The sequence below is a fragment of the Bufo bufo genome, chromosome 7, assembly GCF_905171765.1.
Source record: "Bufo bufo chromosome 7, aBufBuf1.1, whole genome shotgun sequence".
In the NCBI taxonomy this organism is placed as follows: Eukaryota; Metazoa; Chordata; class Amphibia; order Anura; family Bufonidae; genus Bufo; species Bufo bufo.
In genome coordinates this window covers 152866700-152889088 of record NC_053395.1, presented here as the reverse complement: position 1 = coordinate 152889088, position 22389 = coordinate 152866700, and the positions used below count along the sequence as shown (strand labels likewise).

The following is a 22389-nucleotide window of genomic DNA, read 5'->3' as shown; positions in this document are numbered from 1 at the left end:
TGACACTGGATGGTGTTGCTGCATCAGGTCATTGACGCAGAATGCACAGTGCTTAAGTGATTGCCACACTGATAAGTGATTGCACATCTGGGGTCTGAATTAAGTTTTAATATTATTTTAGGGGGAAGGGCAGGGGTCTGACATTAAGATAGGGGTCTAAGGTCTGACATTAAGATAGGGGTCTGATCTGGGATCTTCAAGGAAATCTGTCTCCACCGTAGACTCTTTGTAACAGTTTGCATAGCCCTGCCATAGCCATATGTAAATATGCCTTGCTGTCCAAATCTATGTTCTCTAACCCCCAAAACATGTTCCTGTTGTGGAGCCAAGCCATGCCCATCAGCAATGAGCCCGCTCCTCACCACTCTTCTTCTTTCCTCCTCCTAGCAGCAGCGACGTCATCGTGCTGTCGGCTAAAATCCTGCGCAGGCTGCTGGCGCATGTGCAGTTCAGTTAATGAAGCAGCTGCCAGCGGAAGATACAGACCGAACGGGCCCACACAGAGAGGTGAACATGCGGCTGGGTGGTCTGTAATCTCCTCTACATACCCCCATCTTCAGGATAGGTCATCATTACCTTATCAGTAGGGGTTGACTACAGAATCAGTGGGGGTTGACTACAGAATCAGTGGGGGTTGACTCTTCAGCTGTGTGAAGAGTCCGTGGCTCTCTTCCTAGGCCTGTGACATCATGTCCACTGGTCACACATCCTTTGTGCAGCTCAGTCCCACTCTAGTGAATGACACCGAGCTGTAATACCGAGCACAGCCCCCTCGAAAAGCTGATCAGCGTGGGTGGATCCCACGGATCAGGTGGGAGTTGGACTCCCACAATCAGATATTGATATCCAATCCGGAGGACAGGTCATCAATATTTAAATCCCAGAAAACCCCTGTCTGATTAGTGTGTCAAAACCAACACTATTAATGGTGCATTTACGATCTAACAGAAATATGTATAGTGATATTTCCAGTCCCTAAACGGTTAACCTATACTGTCATTAAAAAGCAGGTTTCTATGAAGACAATTATATTTGCTGGGTGACTCCCCAAATACTGAGTGTATGTATGCTCCAGCTCACCGCCACGCCTGGCTCAGAAATACCCTCAGAGTTCACTAAATAACCAGGATTATTCTGAATTAAAGCAAAAGCAGCCTGAACAGACGAGGGGGCGGGCGCCGATTCTTCCCTGGACCTGACAAGGTCTCAGACTTCAGTCATGGAAATAGGTGAAATAAAGTATGTTGTTAAAGTTGTTTATCCTCGGGAAGCCTTTCTGCCTGCAGAACACGTGGCTGCAGTGGTGCAGTGACATGACACACGTGGACACGTCACCAATATGGCCAGTCATTGGCTGCAGCGTGTCACACAGGATGTTCAAATGCGGAGATCAAAGCGAAGCAAGGGCGAAAGGGGAACAAAGGAGCTGGAATGCAGTAGAGGGGAGCAGGTAAGTGTTCTTTCCTCCACAGATCCGGCCATGTGCGGGGTCTGGCAGGAAAATCCAGAGAAGATTATAAAACACTTTAAAGCGGATTTTCCACAACTGACATTAGTCAACTATCCACAGGATAGGATTTCCCGGGGTCCGTCCACCACCAAGTGCTGCACCAATACAAGTGAATGGGAGCGCACCGTGCGGCCCCTGCTCCCATTCATTTCTATGGGGCCGACGGAAATAGCCGAACCAGCTCGGCTATTTTCATCGGCCCCATTGAAATAAATGGAGGGCGGTTGCGCATGCGCAGTGCGCCCTCCATTAATTTCCTCGCTCTGTTCTCGTTGTAGGTGCAGACCCGCACCTATCAGACAATTGGGGCATATCTGTCATGGACACTCCTGTGACAGGTGCCAGGAGATCAGAGACTGGCAACACATGGGTTAATCTGATCATTTGTGTCTGTGTTTTGGTAATGACCACACCTCTTGCAGGTGTTGTTGGTTTAGTCATTTAACGTCCCCTATTTATTACTGCTTACCCCTTCTGGGGGTGCGGATTATAGCTTCAGTTTTGGACTCTGGGCTAGCTGGTTGTTCGATCTCGGTTGAGCTCCTGGCGCTGCCTTTGTTCCACGTGAAGTTAAGTGTCATCTTTCCTATATGTATTTTGTTTGTTGTATTTCCCTGTCTTTTGTATCTAGGCCTGAGAGAGACTCCTGTTCATCCTTCTGGTAGAGGAATAGGTTGTCTCAAGTCCTGTCTCTATACCAGGGCCCTACAGGGTGTGTTAGGGCTCTAGGTTCTAGTGTATAAACTTTCCTACCATCGAGGTCAGTTCATAGTGATAGGTAGTCAGGACTTGGATTAGGGCTGTTCTAGGAATGACCTTCTCCTTTACCCTAGTTTCCAGTCCTAGTTTCTGTGATAGTTCCTGGGGCATCAGTCAGGCACATCCTTCCCTTTCCGCTGTTTTGGTCAGCTCCATAGACACTGGATGGAAAAGCAAGGAACATGCTTAACTGACATCCATTCAATGAGGAGGAACAGAGGAATTGGGACTACTGTTCTAGTGGTCAGTGAGAATCCTAGGCCATCTTTATGTAGAGTAGAGCAACAATTCTTTTTTTCAGATCCTCAGGGAGTTCTTTGCCATGAGGTGCCATGTTGAACTTCCAGTGACCAGTATGAGAGAGTGTGAGAGCGATAACACCAAATTTACCACACCTGCTCCTCATTCCCACCTGAGACTTTGTAACACTAACGAGTCACATGACACCGGGGAGGGAAAATGGCTAATCGGACACAATTTGGCCATTTTCCCTTAGGGGTGTACTCACTTTTGTAAGATACTGTATTCACTTAAATAGGACTGAGCTGCACATAGGCCATGAGACTGATGAACGTGATGTCACTCACTAATCAGATATTGATGAGCTATCCTGAGAACAAGCCATCAATACTAAAGTCTCAGAAAACCCATTTAAAGGGGTACGCCATTTATAAGTTATCCCCTATTCAGTAGCTAGAGAATAACTGTTTGATCAGTGGACTGATGGGACTCCCACTGACCACAAGAACAGAGGGTCCTGTGTCCACTGTTCAAATGGGGCAGCATGTTAAAGGGGTTGGCCACTCTGTTAGCCTGGTTTCCTTGCTATTGGCAGCCCCCCTCCTGTCCGTCTCTTCAATGCCTGCACATGCCGTGGAGGAGCTACCTCGTCCATGCCTGAAGCAGTGGGCTGCTGTCTGGGTCCTAAAGCACCCTGCTTGTATCAGAGGTGCCTTCCTTCTGTGACTGGCACTCCTGGCTGTGCAGGGCTGGCAGGGGCTTAGCAGGGACACTAGTTAAAAGCTGAAATAAAGTACTCAGCCTTGAGACTGCGACAAGCTCTATCAACAGCTCGAGGATCCATGGCACAGTCGGTTTGATGGGGTCCCCTGAATGTAATATACACTATAAAGCTAACCAAGAGGCGAGGGGTTCACAACAGTGCAGTGGGTGATCAAAGTAATTGGGGGGGGAAAAAAATCTTTATATCTGTTTGTATTATGATATGTAACAGGAATGTATGCTATTTCTCTTCTGTTAATAAAAAGAGTTAAAAAAATAAATTAAAAAAAAAGCTGAAATTAACTTTTGCAGGAGGAAGGGAGACTGAGGAGAAGCTGTGATGGCTGATCAGACTGTAGGCTCTGCCCCCTCTGTTTCCCCCGGCCCCATTCACTTTAATGGGGACAGATTGGAGATGCGGCCACAGCACAACAGACATGCTGAGAGGTGGCCGAAAAAAAAAACGTAGCGTGCTGGGCATCAGTGAATGTGAATGGGGCCGGAGCGGACTTCCGGCGGCACTCGTGGGCTAGCGTTGGCACGGATCCGGCAGGGGAACAGCCTCCCAGACCCTGCTAACGCCAGTGTGAAAGTAGCCTTAGTCGTGTGATGACAGACAGGAGGCTCCTCTCTATGTGAGCAGATCGATTTGTACAAATGTATTCATCAGAGTTCTTGTGCACCAAGGGTCTGTCCCCCCGGTCAACAGCTCCCTCCTATGGCAGTCCATGCACCTAAACAGAAATCTATCATAGCTCAGAGCTGCCGTGGATTTCTGGCTTCATTTGAGTCAGAAAACTGGCAAAAATTAACATAAGTTTGTTGAGGCGACTGGTCACGCCCCCTCCTGGCCATTGGCACACCTTTTTTTTTTTTTAAAGGCACAATTAAAAAGTCGCAAACACATAGTTTACAGTTTTTTAACGCCACTTTTCAGAAACAAGGGAAATGATAACTCCCCCACTCTATTCATTCTGTTCATGGCTTAAATCCAATGGTGCAACTAGAAATGACTAGGCCCCACAGCAAGTTTATGAACCCCCAGCAACATATGTATGATCCATTAGCATCATATTCCTGTGTGCTGCTGGGACTGGGGCCTTCCTTCTATTGCTATGTCTGTACAGCAGTTATTGATATTATCTGAGGGGCTCTTGTCTCTATGGAAACAAGTCGGCCGGGATGTCATGTGACTGCTCCTCTGAACATGCTTGATGCAATGCATGCTGGGGTTTTTACTTTCACTGTGCCGCTGCTCCTCCCACACAGCCGGTCTGAGGAGCTCCTCCAGGGAAGTGGGTCATGGTGAACAGGTTAGAAAGAGGATATATAGCCGATATGTCACATGATATAAATACTTCATGGTTGTGGCCATTGTCTGGGGCACTTTGGGTTTTTATATACTTAGGGTGGCCAACCTCTTTAAGCATGTGTCCTGTTGATTCCTTCAAGCTCTATATAATGCTAAAAACCAGGGTAAGGGGCAATTGGACAGGGCTCTGTTCTCATGATTGGTGGGGATCTGAGTCGTCAGGACACCCACCAATCTAAGGCTACATTCACATGTCAGTATTTTTCTATATCCCGATTTTCGGTCCGTTTTTTGCGGATCCGTTGTTCCTGAAAATGTTTCCGTATGTCATCCGTTTTTTGCGGATCCGCAAAAAACGTAAACATGTATAAATCTCAAAGCAAATAAAAGTTGTTTGGATTTCTTTGAAAAAAAATAAAAATTAAAAATGTAATTTCCAGGAACGGAATCCGCATAAAACGGATGACATACGTAATGACATCCGAATGTCTTCCGTTTTTTGCGGATCCATTGACTTTGTATTGTACCAGGATCCGATTTTTGCAGAAAAGAATAGGACAAGTTTTATATTTAATCGGACATGCGGAACGGAACAACGGAAACGGACAGCACACATTGTGCTGTCCGATTTTTTTCCAGGACCCATTGAAAATGAATGGGTCCAGAACTGGTCCTGATCTGTTCCGCAAAAAACGGAACAGATCAGGAAAGAAAAAACGGACGTGTGAATGGACCCTAAGGCTACTTTCAGACTCGCGTTTTGTGCAGATCCGTCATGGACAGATCTGTTCAGATAATACAACCGTCTGCATCCATTCAGAATGGATCCGTCTGTATTATCTTTAACATAGCCAAGACGGATCCGTCTTGATCACCATTGAAAGTCAATGGATGACGGATCAGTTTTCTATTGTGCCAGATTATGTCAGAGAAAGCGGATCCGTCCCCATTGACTTACACTGTGTGCCGGGACGTTTGGCTCAGTTTCATTAGACGGACACCAGAACGCTGCAAGCAGTGTTTTGGTGTCCTCTCCAAAGCAGAATGGAGACGGAACGGAGACTGAACTGATGCATTCTGAGCGGATCCTTTTCCATTCAGAATGCATTAATGGCAAAACTGATCCGTTTTGGACCGCTTGTGAGAGCCCTGAACGGATCTCAAACGGAAAGCCAAAACGCCAGTGTGAAAGTAGTCCAACTGTTATCCAATAACTTAGCCCAGTGCCAAAAGAGCTTAGCCTGATAGCAGGAGTGTTGTTGGGCTGTACTCCCTTCAGGTGTAGTGTTGCAGTGGTCGCCATGTGGCACTGCGCCAAATTAGAGCAGGGAACCACGCAAAAGAGGCCACCTTGACGTGACGAGTGGGCCTATGCATTTTGATTAGAACTTAAAATGCTTTGTATAATGAAATATCCCTTTAATTTACTTACTTTGTACTGTTCCTAAGTGCCAGCCTGCATTATAATCCAGAACTGCATTCACAATGCATATGATCTGAAATCTGTAAGTATTCCTTGTAACTCAATGGGGGGGGGGGGGGGGGGGGATTTATCAAACTAGGGTAAAGCAGAATTGGCTTAGTTGACCATAGCAACCAATCAGATTCCACTCTTCATTTTTGACAGCTCCTTTGAAAAATAAAAAGGTGGAATTTGATTGGTTGCTATAGGCAACTAAGCTAGTTCTCCTTGACACCAGTTTGATAAATTTTCCCCAATACCTAATATCTTGACAAAAATTCACACAGTCTTTATGCCAGGTACTGTAATCAATCTGTGGGAAACTTAAACCTCGCCATATTACAGAACCTCAGCTAGGAAGCCAGGGTGGTGGCATGACAATAAGGGTCCATTCACATGTCCGTGTGTGTTTTGCGGATCGACAATACACGGACACCAGCAATGTGCGTTTCACATTTTGCGGACCGCACATTGCCGACACTTAATAGAAAATGCCCAATCTTGTCCACAATTGTGGACAAGAATAGGACATGTTCTATTTTTTTTTTTTCGGGAACGGAATTGCGGACCCGGAAGTGCGGGTCTGCATTTCTGGATCCGGGCAGCACATTGTGCGGCCCCATAGAAATAAATGGGTCCGCAATTCCGTTCCGCAGAATGCGGAACAGAATTGCGGACGTGTGAATGGACCCCAAGGTTGTTAACCATTTCCAATAACAGCCAGCAGAATTGGGAATGCAGCTCTGGAATAAAATTTGAGATCTGTAAAATCTACACTAAGTAATGTAATTTATTTATTTATTTAAAAAAACTACCCAACTTTTTATGAAGTATATTATTACATATTAACCATGGAATGGTGTCCAAAATCAATACAGACGATCTGAGAAGAAAACCGAGGACGTAAATTAGATGCAATCACTAGCCTAGAAAGCGGCAGATCCTTACCGGTTTAGTGATATCAAACACCACAATGGCTGCCTGTGCTCCTCTGTAGTACATGGGGGCGAGACTGTGGTATCTTTCCTGTCCAGCAGTGTCCCAGATTTCAAATTTCACCGTTGTGTCATCGAGACATACAGACTGAGCCAAGAAAGCAGCTGGTGACATGGGAGAAGGGAACTGGGTTAGTTCCATGGCAGGAGACATACATCACAGAATTTACTAAAATTATAAGCAACAAAAAACACTTTGCACATAAATGGATACCTTGTCTGAACACAGACTAAGGGTCTATTCACACGTCCACATGAATGGGTTCGCATCCGTTCCACAATTTTGTGGAACGGGTGCGGACCCATTCATTTTAATGGGGCCACAAAAGATGCGGACAGCACAACCATGTGCTGTCCGCATCCGCACTTCCGTTCTGCAGCCCTGCAAAAAGATAGAGCATGTCCTATTCTTGTCCGCAACCACGGACAAGTAAAAGCATTTCTATCATAGTGCCGGCAATGCGAGTACCCTTAGGCCCCTTTCACACGGGCGAGTATTCCGCGCAGGTGCAATGCGTGAGTTGAACGCATTGCACCCGCACTGAATCCTGACCCATTCATTGCTATGGGGCTGTGCACACGAGCAGTGTTTTTCACGCAACGCAACCGCGTTTTTCACACATGGTTGATAGATGACGATCGGGCTGGGGACCCGATCTGTATTATTTTCCCTTATAACATGGTTATAAGGGAAAATAATAGCATTCTGAATACAGAATGCAAAGTAAAATAGTAATGGAGGGGTTAAAAATTTAAAAAAAATTAACTCACGAGTCCACTTGACGAGACTTGTAGTTGCGGATCTCTGTCTTCTTCTGTAATGTTGAGCTGCCGGCTAAGGACCTGTGGTGATGTCACATCACATGATCCAATCACATGGTCCTTCACCATGGTGATGAACCATGTGATTGGACCATGTGATGAGCACAGTGACGTCATCAAAGGTCCTATTCCTGTGCACAGCAAAGAAGACAGAAGAGAAGCCGGGCTGCGCGATCAAGTTGATTGAGTTAAATTATTATTATTTTTTTTTACCCCTCAAGCGCTATTGTACTATGCATTCTGTATTCAGAATGCTATTATTTTCCCTTATAACCATGTTATAAGGGAAAATAATACAATCTACAGAACACCTAACCCAAACTGGGTACCAAACATGCCGATTTTTCTCATGCGCTCGCATTTGTCTGCCAGCCCTGTGCTCAGGTGAAAACTTGCGCCGTTTAGCATTCGGCGCAGGTGCGGGGAGGGAAAGATGTTTGCAGGCTGCCAGCTTCCTCACCGCACTGAACGGCGTCAGATTCACGCTTCAGACCCTCCTTGGGGATTGTATAATACCCAGTCTAAGCCACCTAGACAAGGTACTCTTGGTAGCCTTCTGCCCTTTATTTGATCCCAAAGAGAGAACAAAACAAGACTTTCTCCATCCTTCCGTAACTTTGAGATACTGTAACAAGCATCTCCGGACATCTAGAGTATGAAATTCCATTTCCCTAGAATTTTTAGGATGGTCACAAAAGGAAGGAAGAATTATTTCTTGGGACCTATGAAATTTAGAGGACACTTTGGGTAAAAAGGCCGGATCAGGTTGAATAACGACTGTCATCCAGAACCCTAGTGAAGGGAGGATTAATGGAAATGGCCTGCAACTCGCTTATTATTCTAGCAGTGGTGAGGGCTACCAATAAAACTATTTTATAAGTAAGATGTTTTATGCTAGAAGAATCAATGGGTGCCTTGGTTAAGGAATTAAGCACAAGATTAAGATCCCACGGGGGGACGAGACTGGCGTCATCCTATCAACTGCTTTAAAAAAATCTAATCATCCATGGATTTGAGGCAAAGTTTTGTTCAAATAGTACCGACAGGGCAGAGATCTGTACTTTAAGAGTACTTTTTGCCAGTCCTAATGAAAGACCGTTCTGTAAAAATTCCATGACCTGGGAAATAGGGACAGAAAAGGTAAATTTTTGGGGTTAAGATTACCAAAATCTATAAACTTCTTCCAGGTTCTAGCATAGATTGGAATAGTCACAGGCTTTCTGCTTTTAAGCAAAGTCGCAATGAGTTCCTGAGAGAACCCCTTCCTGATCAATAAGTTCCGCTCAAATTCCAAGCAGTCAGATGGAGACCACTTACTGCTGGAAGAAAAAACGGACCCTGGGACAGCAGATCCAGGATGTCTGGTAGAATCCAGGGGTCTGATACCGACATGGTCTGGAGCAGAGTAAAACATTCCCTCTTGGGCCAGAAGGGGGCAATGAGGATAACCCTTGCTTTGTCCTTCTTGATCTTTTTCAGGACTGCTGGGAGCAACTGGATGGGGGGAAAGGCATAGGCTAGGGGGAAGTTCCACTTCAGAAGAAAGGCGTCCACCCCATAGGGGAACTCCCTGGGATTTAGCGAGCAAAATAGGTTTACTTTCTTGTTCTGGCTTGAACCAAACAGATCTATCACCGGCATGCCCCAAGACTTTGTGATCATGGTAAATATTGAACTGTTCAGGGGTACCTGCTTAGGAAGTCTGCGTGAACATTCTGCTTCCCTTTTATATCTAAAGCTGATACATGACTAACTTGTTTTTCTAACATTCCGAGCAATCTTCTTGCTTCCCACCCCAGGGTTATCGATCTTGTTCCCCCCTGATGATTCAAATATGCCACGGTCACCTGATTGTCTGAGAGAATCCTCACGTGACCCGAGCCTAGAAGGGACTGAGAAGCCTTCACGGCCAGTCTTACCGCCACTAATTCTTTCCGATTGGAAGAGAACAATCTCCGACTTAGAGACCATAGACCCAGGCTTGCATCCGTGGTCAGGACAATAGGATCTGTATAGGACCAAGGGATTCCCTGAATTAGATTGTCCTTGTCCAGTCACCAGGATAGAGTATTAACTGTTGTATTTGAAATTTTTATTCTGACATCCAATGCCCCCTTGTATTTTTTGAAGGCTGTTAAAATCTCTGACTGCAACTGGCGGGAGTGAAGTTGTGCCCACTCCACCGCAGGGATGCAAGAAACTAGAGACCCCAGAACAGACATTGCCTTCCGAAGAGTCAGAGAGGTGGAGGAAAGTGACTTGATTTGACTCCAAATTTGAGAAATTTTCTTTTCTGGAAGATATACCTTCTGTGTTTCTGAATTCAAAACCAGGCCCAGAAACCTCAGTTTTTTTTACCGGTTTTAATTTGGATTTGGTCTGCACGACCATCTGAACGTCCCTCTTTCAGTTGAGCCGGGAATCAGCTATGATCAAAAAATCGTCCAGGTATGTTCCAGATTATGCAGGCGATATCAACACGTTCTTGATCCTTATGAATGAAACCATCTCTGCTACCACCTTTGTGAATATCCTTGGGGCCATGGACAGGCCAAAGGGCAATGCCTGGAACTGATATTGTCGAATGTGACCCTCCATCGGAATCGCCACCCTGAGGCATTTCTGAAATTCCTGGTGCATAGGAATATGAAAATAGGCATCTTTTAAATCTAATTACTGCTATGAATTAATGAGGGAAAAGAAGCTGGACTGTATTTCTCATTGTCTCTATTTTGAACTTTTTGTACACCAGAAATTTGTTCAAATCCCTCAGATTGACGATTGTCCTGTGAGAACCGTCTGGCTTTGGAACTAGAAAAAGATGGGAAAAATAGCCTTCGAATTGCTCTTCTAGGGGAACAGGAATCAGGACATCTTTCTCTATAAGGTCTAATACTTCCTTTATTATGGGGAAACAGCCTTTTACACAAATGTTTTTTGTAGTAACGAATCTTTGCGGCGGCAAGGAAAGGAATTCTGGTTTTAGACCTGAACGAATGACATCTAAGACCCAAGGCCCCTCAATTTTTTTCCCAGGCTGACAGGAAGAATTTTAGCCTTCCTCCCATTTTTGGCCTGGCGTCATTGTTGAGGTAGTTTCTTATTTGTAGAGGAAGAGTTTCCAAATAGGAATCCTCTCCCTCCCAAATTCTTGGATCCGAATCTCTGGTCTTTATCTCTGACTGGTCTTCTACCCGCGTTATTCCCCCTAGGAATCATAGACCGACGGTAAGACAAACCTAAAAGGGAAAAACTGTAGGTCTCCCACTCCAGGGACAGGAAACCACTGTAGGGTAGAGAGGCTCCACCTTTTTATTCTGTAGGTTTCCTGTCCCTGGGGGTGGATCCCTCTCTCTGTGGTGCTGTCGTGGGGAGGGGAAAAGGTTAGATTTCTGGCATAACGGGGGCATAGATAAAAGTAGGAATATGTTAGTTAGATTTAGCTGACATTAGCACATCGCTAATATCAGCTAGTTTAATAGGGTTAAATCTGGTGACAGAAACCCTTTAAGGCTGTATAAGACCTCCAGATTATGCAGGCGATAGTCGGGAAGGAAGACACCACCATCTGCCTCTGGCAAACAATGATTTTTAAATCTGTTGAAAGATTGGGATTGCACGATGCTCGTTCATCGGGTAATCGGCGGCAGTATTACACTGCCAGATCATCGCTAATGAGTGTTACTACGAACTGTCTAATACAGACTTCAAATTTCAATAGGAACTTTTAAACACTTGTCTTACTTTACATCATCTATAGGTCGGCTTACTTTATGTCCTCAATTTTGGTACATACTGGAACATTGTAAGCTATGTCCTATTCACGAGTGTGAACCAAAAAGTGTCTTACACATAATAAATGTGTTACTAAGCTTGTACACCAGTTTATCTGTAAACTCTTGGCAGCTGAAGGCATCTGTGTTGGTCCCATGTTCATATGTGCCCATATTGCTAAGAAAAATGGTGTTTTAATATATGCAAATGAGACTTTAGGAGCAACGGGGGCGTTGCTGTTACACCTAGAGGTTCTGCTCTCTCTGCAACTGCTGTAACCCCTGCACTTTGATTGACAGGGTCAGGTGTAATCACGTTTTCATTGCCTGGTCCTGTCAAAGTGGAGAGGGTGCAATAGTTGCAGAGACATCTGAGCCTCTAAGTGTAATGGCAATGCCCCCGTGCTTGACTATGTCTGGTGGTCCCACAGAGATTAACAGAGTGGCAGTGTGCATACATGTCTCTGCTTTCATGATTGGTGGGGGTCCCAGACTCCCAGTGGCCAGACCTTAGCGATCTAATGGTTTTTCTCTATCCTGTGGTTAGGGGATAACTTGAAATAAATGGAATGTCCCTTTAAATCAGTGTGAGAGGCTAACCACACCCACTTCCCAAAAATGGAGTGGTGTGAAAAAAGCTAAACTTTTGCACCAATAAATCCAAGAAAAGTCACAAAGTCCTATTATTTCTATTTGAATTCTGAAATTTGGTCTCTGATAAACTCCCCCCACTGCCTGTTTTTAATGGCACCTGTAACAAGACTGGTTTTAAAGGCTAAGCATACCTTTTTTTTTATCATTGCATTTCACGCATTTTGGGCTAAAAATAGTTTTTCCAATTGGTCTTTATTAAAAATATTGACCAGTTCTGTCACAAAGAGTGAACTGTTTGTCTAGCTGTGTGTACTTTTCACTTTGTGAGATCATCTAATAAACCTCACCTCTAAAATTACTAAAAAGGTCATAAATACTTATTTAATCCACATTCGTATCAGTAAGATAAGCACTGAACTATAATAAGTGTTTATAATGTCAGAGCAGAGATAAGGAGCCATCAGATTAGCTGGGTGACGGACCAGAGAGATAATTCAGATTCCTCCGTTAAAGAATCTCAGCGCTGTACAGAAAAAAAAGGCTCCATATCTGTTATAAAGACCAATTTAAAAAATGATATTTAGCTCAAAAAGAGTACAATGCAATAGGAAAAAATTACCTCCAAAAAGGTGTACATAGCCTTTAACCTCTTAAGGACACATGACGTACCGGTACGTCATGATGTCCTGGTACTTAAGGACACATGACGTACCGGTACGTCATGTGTTGTTCCGATCACTGCCGCCCGGCCGGCAGTGATCGGAACCCGGTGCCTGCTCAAATCATCGAGCAGGCACCTAGGCTAAATGCGCGGGGGGGTCCCGTGACCCCCCCATGTCGGCGATCAATTCAGACCTGCGGTTTGCTGCGATTTCTGCAGTTTCTGATCCCTGCGGTCCCTGACCGCGGGGATCAGAAACTTTAGTATTCCTAAAATAGATCTGTATCCCTCCCCCTGCACCCCCCGAGTGATTTTAGCCCGGTGGGAGGTGCAGGGGGAGGGTTGCGGGCAGTGCGGGCGGTGCGGGAGGCGGGCGGTGCGGCAGGCGGGATCGCGATCCCCCGCCCGCCTCCCCTTGTATAATCGTTGGTTTCTAGTGGGTATACCAGGGTGCCAGCACATTGCTGGCACCCTGGTATAAACGGCTGACATCTGCGATGCGATGTCAGCCGTTAACCCTTTCCATACAGCGGTCCGTACGGACCGCTGTATGGAAAAGGTTAACAGCGCAGGGAGCTCCCTCCCTCTCCCATCGGGGGGCTGCTGTGCCTTTGCAGCCCCCCGATGGGAGAGGGAGAGAGCCCCCAGAGAGCCCCCCTCAGCCCTGTGCTTACCCTTCCCCGTCTGCGCAGTTCTGAGCAGACGGGGAAGGTTCCCATGGCAACAGGACGCCTCTCAGGCGTCCTGCTGTCCATGGTGCTGAACAGATCTGTGCTGAAAGCATAGATCTGTTCAGTGTAAGTAAAATACAGTACAGAACAAAATATATTGTACTGTACTGTATTATACAGACATCAGACCCACTGGATCTTCAAGAACCAAGTGGGTCTGGGTCAAAAAAAAAGTTAAAAAAAGTAAAAAAAAAGGAAAAAATCAAAAAACACATTTATCACTGATTAAAAATGAAAAAAATAAAATTCCCTACACATGTTTGGTATCGCCGCGTCCGTAACGACCTGATCTATAAAACGGTTATGTTACTTTACCCGAACGGTGAACGCCATAAAAATAAAAAATAAAAAACTATGATGAAATTGAAATTTTGCCCACCTTACTTCCCAAAAAAGGTAATAAAAGTGATCAAAAAAGTCGCATGTACGCCAAAATAGTACCAATCAAACCGTCATCTCATCCCGCAAAAATCATACCCTACCCAAGATAATCGCCCAAAAACTGAAAAAACTATGGCTCTTAGACTATGGAAACACTAAAACATGATTTTTTTTGTTTCAAAAATGAAATCATTGTGTAAAACATAAATAAAAAAAAAAGTATACATATTAGGTATCGCCGCGTCCGTATCGACCGGCTCTATAAAAATATCACATGATCTAACCCCTCAGATGACCACCGTAAAAAAATTAAAATAAAAACGGTGTAAAAAAAGCCATTTTTTGTCATCTTACGTCACAAAAAGTGTAATAGCAAGCAATCAAAAAGTCATATGCACCCCAAAATAGATGCCAATCAAACCGTCATTTCATCCCGCAAAAAATGAGACCCTACTTAAGATAATCGCCCAAAAACTGAAAAAACTATGGCTCTTAGACTATGGAGACACTAAAACATTTTTTTTGTTTTAAAAATGAAATCATTGTGTAAAACTTACATAAATAAAAAAAAATAGTATACATATTAGGTATCGCCACGTCCGTGACAACCTGCTCTATAAAATTACCACATGATCTAACCTGTCAGATGAATGTTGTCAATAACAAAAAATAAAAACGTGCCAAAAAATCTATTTCTTGTTACCTTGCCGCACAAAAAGTGTAATATAGAGCAACCAAAAATCATATGTACCCTAAACTAGTACCAACAAAACTGCCACCCTATCCCGTAGTCTCTAAAATGGGGTCACTTTTTTGGAGTTTCTACTCTAGGGGTGCATCAGGGGGGCTTCAAATGGGACATGGTGTAAAAAAAAACTGTCCAGCAAAATCTGCCTTCCAAAAACCGTATGGCGTTCCTTTCCTTCTGCGCCCTGCCGTGTGCCCGTACAGCAGTTTACGACCACATATGGGGTGTTTCTGTAAACTACAGAATCAGGGCCATAAATAATGAGTTTTGTTTGGCTGTTAACCCTTGCTTTGTAACTGGAAAAAAAATATTAAAATGGAAAATCTGCCAAAAAAGTGAAATTTTGAAATTGTATCTCTATTTTCCATTAAATCTTGTGCAACACCTAAAGGGTTAACAAAGTTTGTAAAATCAGTTTTGAATACCTTGAGGGGTGTAGTTTCTTAGATGGGGTCACTTTTATGGAGTTTCTACTCCAGGGGTGCATCAGGGGGGCTTCAAATGGGACATGGTGCCAAAAAAACAGTCCAGCAAAATCAGCCCTCCAAAAACCAAACGGCGCACCTTTCACTCTACGCCCCGCTGTGTGCCCGTACAGTAGTTTACGGCCACATATGGGGTGTTTCTGTAAACAGCAGAGTCAGGGCAATAAAGATACAGTCTTGTTTGGCTGTTAACCCTTGCTTTGTTAGTGGAAAAAATGGGTTAAAATGGAAAATTAGGCAAAAAAATGAAATTCTCAAATTTCATCGCCATTTGCCAATAACTCCTGTGCAACACCTAAAGGGTTAACGATGTATGTAAAATCAGTTTTGAATAGCTTGAGGGGTGTAGTTTCTTAGATGGGGTCACTTTTAGGGAGTTTCTCCTCTAGGGGTGCATCAGGGGGCTTCAAATGGGACATGGTGTAAATAAACCAGTCCATAAAAATCAGCCCTCCAAAAACCATACGGCGCACCTTTCACTCTACGCCCCGCTGTGTGGCCGTACAGTAGTTTACGGCCACATATTGGGTGTTTCTGTAAACGGCAGAGTCAGGGCAATAAAGATACAGTCTTGTTTGGCTGTTAACCCTTGATTTGTTAGTGGAAAAAATGGGTTAAAATGAAAAATTAGACAAAAAAATGAAATTCTCAAATTTCCTCCCCATTTGCCAATAACTCTTGTGCAACACCTAAAGGGTTAACAACGTATGCAAAATCAGTTTTGAATACCTTGAGGGGTGTAGTTTCTTAGATGGGGTCATTTTTGGGTGGTTTCTATAATGTAAGCCTCGCAAAGTGACTTGAGACCTGAACGGGTCCCTAAAAATTGAGTTTTTGTAAATTTCTGAAAAATTTCAAGATTTGCTTCTAAACTTCTAAGCCTTATAACATCCCCAAAAAATAAAATATCATTCCCAAATCAATTCTAACATGAAGTAGACATATGGGGAATGTAAAGTCATCACAATTTTTGGGGGTATTACTATGTATTACAGAAGTAGAGAAACTGAAACTTTGAAATTTGCAAATTTTTCCAAATTTTTTGTTAAATTAGGTATTTTTTGGTGCAAAAAAAATAATTTTTTTGACTTCATTTTACCAGTGTCATGAAGTACAATATGTGACGAAAAAACAATCTCAGAACGGCCTGGATAAGTCAAAGCGTTTTAAAGTTATCAGCACTTAAAGGGACTCTGGTCAGATTTTCAAAAAATGGCCTGGTCCTAAGGTGTAAAAAGGCTGTGTCCTTAAGGGGTTAAACGGTTTCTACCACCAGGAATACTGTTATGTAGCTGAGTGATGCTCTAATGTCAGCACTACATAACAGTATGTTTTTTACCTATGCTAATGAGCAACTAGAGGCTCCGTCTACTCACCCTTTATACCGCCCAGGTCCCCTGTTGTGCCCGCTCCTCTTAATTGATGTGACGGTTCGCAGCAGCGTTGACAAAATCCCGCGCCGTTCACTTCTGTATTCGGCGCAGGCGCAGTGAGTGAATGATGCGCTCCTGGTGCTGGATTCCTCACTGCGCCTGCGCCGACTACGTCACAGTGAGGAAGCCGGCACCAGGAGAGCGGCCTTCACTCACTGCGCCGAAGACAGAAGTGAACGGCGCAGGCGCAGGATTTCGTCAACACTGCTGCAAACCATCACATCAATCAAGAGGAGCGGGGTGGGCAGAACAGGGGACCTGGGCGGGATAAAGGGTAAGTAGATGGAGCCTCTAGGTGCTGATTTTACGCCCACATAGCACCTAGAGGCTCATTAGCATGTAACAAAAGTGCTTTTTTTTACAAAAACAGCTGCAGGGAGAAATGTAACAAACATACTGTTCTGTAGTGCTGACATTAGCGCATAGCTATATCAGTCAGCTACATAACAGTAATTCTGGTTGTAGAAACCCTTTAAGATAAATCTAAGCTCCTACACATTTACAAGTGGATTAGCCACGGACCACAATAGTCTCTCTGCCGCACGAATACTGTCCTGTGTTTAAGTACACCTAAAGGAACTCCCCATGTCATAAATTCATCATCTGCCAAGTACACCAGCATTAGTCTTATCGGAGTTTGTTCATCCTGAGCTTCCTAGTCCAGAACCAAAGAACTGGCAGTCCTACACACAGGTAGGACAACAGATAATAGCATACATTACAGACTTGTCACCTTGTAGAACAATGTAGCCTTAAGTGACTTTTAGGGTCCTCAAAAGCTGATGTGACAGCCCATATGGTCACTACACTAGCCGCATGTCTCCCAGAATATAAGAGTTGTGCATTTTTAGTCATTTTAGTTATAATAAAACAAAGCACACCATGTATCGTCTGAGATTTTGCAATTCTGCTGGCGAGTACTTTTCAGTTATATTGCAAGAGATTGGCAAATAACATACTCTGTAGAAGGAGAGTGAGGACTGCAAAGTACAAAGCTTCAATGGGGCGGTGAACACAGCCGCCCTTGTCTGCAATCGGGACATCTGCCAAGCTTATTCCTGACTCTGAGCATGTGATGTTTTGCAACAGAGGTGACATCTCAGCTAAAGTTTCCCACGATCCTTTGCTGATGAGAAGGTGAAATAGGCTTCAGAAGGGCAGCTCCAGGCACAGGAGTGACAAAAATAAAAGCTTCCAAACGTATATAAGCTACTGATGCCATCTACAGATGAGCATGAGGCAATATGCATACTTTTTTCCCCATGAAGCATTGCATGTAAACAGAGGTTGAACTAATTTTTTCCGCTAGAGTAAAAATACTCCTCTTAGGCTACTTTCACACTTGCGTTAGGAGCGGATCCGTCTGGTGTCTGCACAGACGGATCCGCTCCTATAATGCAAACGCTTGCATCCGTTCAGAACGAATCCGTTTGCATTAGCATGAACAAAAAAAAAAAAAAAAAAAAAAAATTTTTTTTTTTTTTTTTGTTCATGATAATCCAAACGGATCCGTTTTGACTTTACATTGAAAGTCAATGGGGGACGGATCCGTTTGAAAATTGAGCCATACTGTGTCAACTTCAAACGGATCCGTCCCCATTGACTTACATTGTAAGTCTGGACGGATCCGTTTGCCTCCGCACGGCCAGGCGGACACCTGAACGCTGCAAGCTGCGTTCAGGTGTCCGCTTGCTGAGCGGAGCGGAGGACAAACGGTGCCAGACTGATGCATTCTGAGCGGATCCGCATCCACTCAGAATGCATTAGGGCTGGACGGATCCGTTCGGGGCCACTTGTGAGAGCCTTCAAACGGAACTCACAAGCGGAGCCCCGAACGCTAGTGTGAAAGTAGCCTTACCATTCTTGAGAATTATTTTTTACCCGAGGAGGAGTACGAAAGTTTCAGTTATACAAATACATAATACGTTTGCCTGTTAAAAAGACAAGATCCTGAACGGAGTTCATTACAGCCAATGGAGTCTGCCCAGCTCCGTTCCTGACAGGTGCCCGATCCAGCACGTCCGTTATTGTTTTGTTCTGCTCATCTAACAGAGCACAACAACAGAAATAAGTAGTGGCGGTGTGAACGTGCCCTCCCGTCAGTAAGCTCCTGTGGGGAAAGCGAATGCACAGCAGGATACTATTGCTAAGTGATAAAGTATGGGGAAGAGCTGGAAGATTGTGTGTTGAGTTTGGTAAGGAGACTGTGCTGAAGTGTTGGTAAAAAAAAAAAAAAATTTATATATATATATATATATATATATATATATATATATATATATATATATTTATTTATTTTTTTTGGTGGAAAAAAGTGCAGCACAAGAAATCTCATTATGTGAATTGTCATATGTACAGCTGGCCACAGACATGAGATGGAAACGAGTCATCAGACGGACTCCCGACTGGCTATCCATCAGGGAGTTTAGCTGGCAGCATGAGGCCTCATGCTGAAGGACTTATTGGAAGTTTGTGGGTGCTTTAAGTGTACAGCCACACGGAGCAGCCGTGATACAGTTGGGCTGCGGTCAATAAGCCCCCAAGCTTTGTTACAGTTAACTAATGAAGACCTCACTGCATAGGCGGTCTTCATTGTTAAAGGCCATGCAGTATTTGACAACAGCAAAGCCGCAGCCCAACCGTATCATGGCCGCTCCATGTGGTCGTACCCTCATACCACTCTGTACACCTGGAGGGTTGCATGGTGCTGTAATAAGCCACCCATACACAGTCAGGTCCATAAATATTGGGACATCGACAGAATCCTAACATTTTTGGCTCTATACACCACCACAATGGATTTGAAATGAAACGAACAAGATGTGCTTTAACTGCAGACTGTCAGCTTTAATTTGAGGGTATTTACATCCAAATCAGTTGAACGGTGTAGAAATTACAACAGTTTGCATATGTGCCTCCCACTTGTTAAGGGACCAAAAGTAATGGGACAATTGGCTTCTCAGCTGTTCGATGGTCAGGTGTGTGTTATTACCTCATTATCCCAATTACAATGAGCAGATAAAAGGTCTAGAGTTCATTTCAAGTGTGCTATTTGCATTTGGAATCTGTTGCTGTCAACTCTCAAGATGAGATCCAAAGAGCTGTCACTATCAGTGAAGCAAGCCATTATTAGGCTGAAAAAACAAAACAAACCCATCAGAGAGATAAAAAAACATTAGGCGTGGCCAAAACAACTGTTTGGAACATTCTTAAAAAGAAGGAACGCATCGGTGAGCTCAGCAACACCAAAAGACCCAGAAGACCATGGAAAACAACTGTGGTGGAAGAATTATTTTCCTGGTGAAGAAAACACCCTTCACAACAGTTGGCCAGATCAAGAACACTCTCCAGGAGGTAGGTGTATGTGTGTCAAAGTCAACAATCAAGAGAAGACTTCACCAGAGTGAATACAGAGGGTTCACCACAAAATGTAAACCATTGGTGAGCCTCAAAAACAGGAAGGCCAGATTAGAGTTTGCCAAATGACATCTAAAAAAGCCTTCACAGTTCTGGAACAACATCCTATGGACAGATGAGACCAAGATCAACTTGTACCAGAGTAATGGGAAGAGAGGAGTATGGAGAAGGAAAGGAACTGCTCATGATCCTAAGCATAGCACCGCATCAGTGAAGCATGGTGGTGGTAGTGTCATGGCGTGGGCATGTATGGCTGCCAATGGAACTGCTTCTCTTTTATTTATTGATGATGTGACTGCTGACAAAAACAGCAGGATGAATTCTGAAGTGTTTCGGGCAATATTTTCTGCTCATATTCAGCAAAACGCTTCAGAACTCATTGGACGGCGCTTCACAGTGCAGATGGACAATGACCCAGAGCATACTGCAAAAGCAACCAAAGAGTTTTTTAAGGGAAAGAAGTGGAATGTTATGCAATGGCCAAGTCAATCACCTGACCTGAATCCGATTGAGCATGCATTTCACTTGCTGAAGACAAAACTGAAGGGAAAATGCCCCAAGAACAAGCAGGAACTGAAGACAGTTGCAGTAGAGACCTGGCAGAGCATCACCAGGGATGAAACCCAGTGTCTGGTGATGTCTATGCGTTCCAGACTTCAGGCTGTAATTGACTGCAAAGGATTTGCAACCAGTGTTCCCTCTAAGCTGCGCGGGTGGGCGGCCGCGCAGCAATTATTGTGGCCCCGCTCACAATTTTATAATGCCCGCTCACTCAGCTGTGCCGGGCCACAGCTGATTCCCCTGTCTGTTTTGCTGGCTGACGCCGCCCACCGCACGGTCAGTTCATTTACAATACCTGGCTGTGGGCTGCCGGTGGGCGGTGGCTAGTATTCAAATAGGGGGGCGGAGTTTTGGACCCGCCGGAGGCAGAGAGGGAGTGCGTGCTATGCGGCGCAGGCTGAGGTCACGTCACGTCACGCTACATCTGAGTACCCTGCGCGCCTGGCCGCCTGCTAGCTGGTGAGGTGAGGGCATATAAAAAAAGATGTATGTACCCCCCCCTGTCCCACAGTGCTACGAATCCTCTGTTGTCCCCTGTATTACCTTGATACCCCTCAGTTATATAATATATCTGAGGGGTATCAGGGTAAATTATACAGGGGGTAATATAACTAGGGGTATCAGGGTACATGAGGGGTAATATAACTGAGGAGGGCTAGGCTACTATCAGACATTATACAGGGGTAATATAACTTATCTTACCCCTCACCCCTGTATTATGTCCCTGATAGCCCTCCTCACTTATATTACCCCTGTATAATGTACCCTGATACCCCTCAGTTATATAATATAACTGAGGGGTATCAGGTTAAAATATACAGGGCGGGGTAATATAACTAAGGGGTATCAGTGTACATTATTATACAGGGGTAATATAACTAAGGGGTATCAGGGGACATTATTATACAGGGGTAATATAACTTAGGAGGGCTATCAGGGGACATTATACAGAGGTAATATAACTTATATTACCCCTGTATAATGTCCTTGATAGCCCTCCTCAGTTATATTACCCCTGTATAGTGTACCCTGATACCCCTTAGTTATATTACCCCCTGTATAATGTACCCTGATACCCCTCAGTTATATAATAAAACTGAGGGGTATCAGGTTAAAATATACAGGGCGGGGTAACATAACTAAGGGGTATCAGTGTACATTATTATACAGGGGTAATATAACTAAGGGGTATCAGGGGACATTATTATACAGGGGTAATATAACTTATATTACCCCTGTATAGTGTACCCTGATACCCCTTAGTTATATTACCCCCTGTATAATTTACCTGATACCCCTCAGTTATATTACCCCTGTATAATGTCCCCCATAACAGTGTGTGTTATCCACAGGTCCCCCATAACAATGTGTCATCCACAGATCTCCCATAACAATGTGTCATCCACAGATCCCCCAAATTATTTTAAAAACCTGCTGTTTCTCTAGATGACCTTATGTTTATGGTAGTGGTAATAGAGTCTCAATGGTCTATAAAAGCAGCTACACTATTTTTACAGACCTTTGAGACTCTATTAACACTACTATTAACTATTAACATAAGGTCATCTAGACTAGAAAAAGCAGGTTTTTAAAATTCTTATTTTTCCCATTTAGGTGTTAGAGCAATCTAATTAAAGTTATGTTTTAACACCTAAAGAGAAAAAAAAAAAAAAAAAAAAAACCTACGGTTTCTCTAGATGACCTTATGTTGATAGTAGTGTTAATAGAGTTTCAATGCTTTGT

The 22389-nt window shown here is 44.0% G+C and overlaps 1 protein-coding gene across 3 annotated transcripts in view; it reads right to left on the bottom strand.

Annotated features, from left to right (window-relative positions):
* The window catches only part of LOC121008186 (ras-related protein Rab-5B-like), a 75908-nt gene that overhangs the window by 30512 nt on the left and 23007 nt on the right, over positions 1-22389 (bottom strand). For all 3 annotated transcript variants that reach the window (XM_040440587.1, XM_040440586.1, XM_040440588.1), the window contains exon 3: positions 6994-7145. In XM_040440587.1, coding sequence (XP_040296521.1) covers positions 6994-7145 — 152 coding nt within the window. The remainder of the gene's footprint in view (positions 1-6993; positions 7146-22389) is intronic.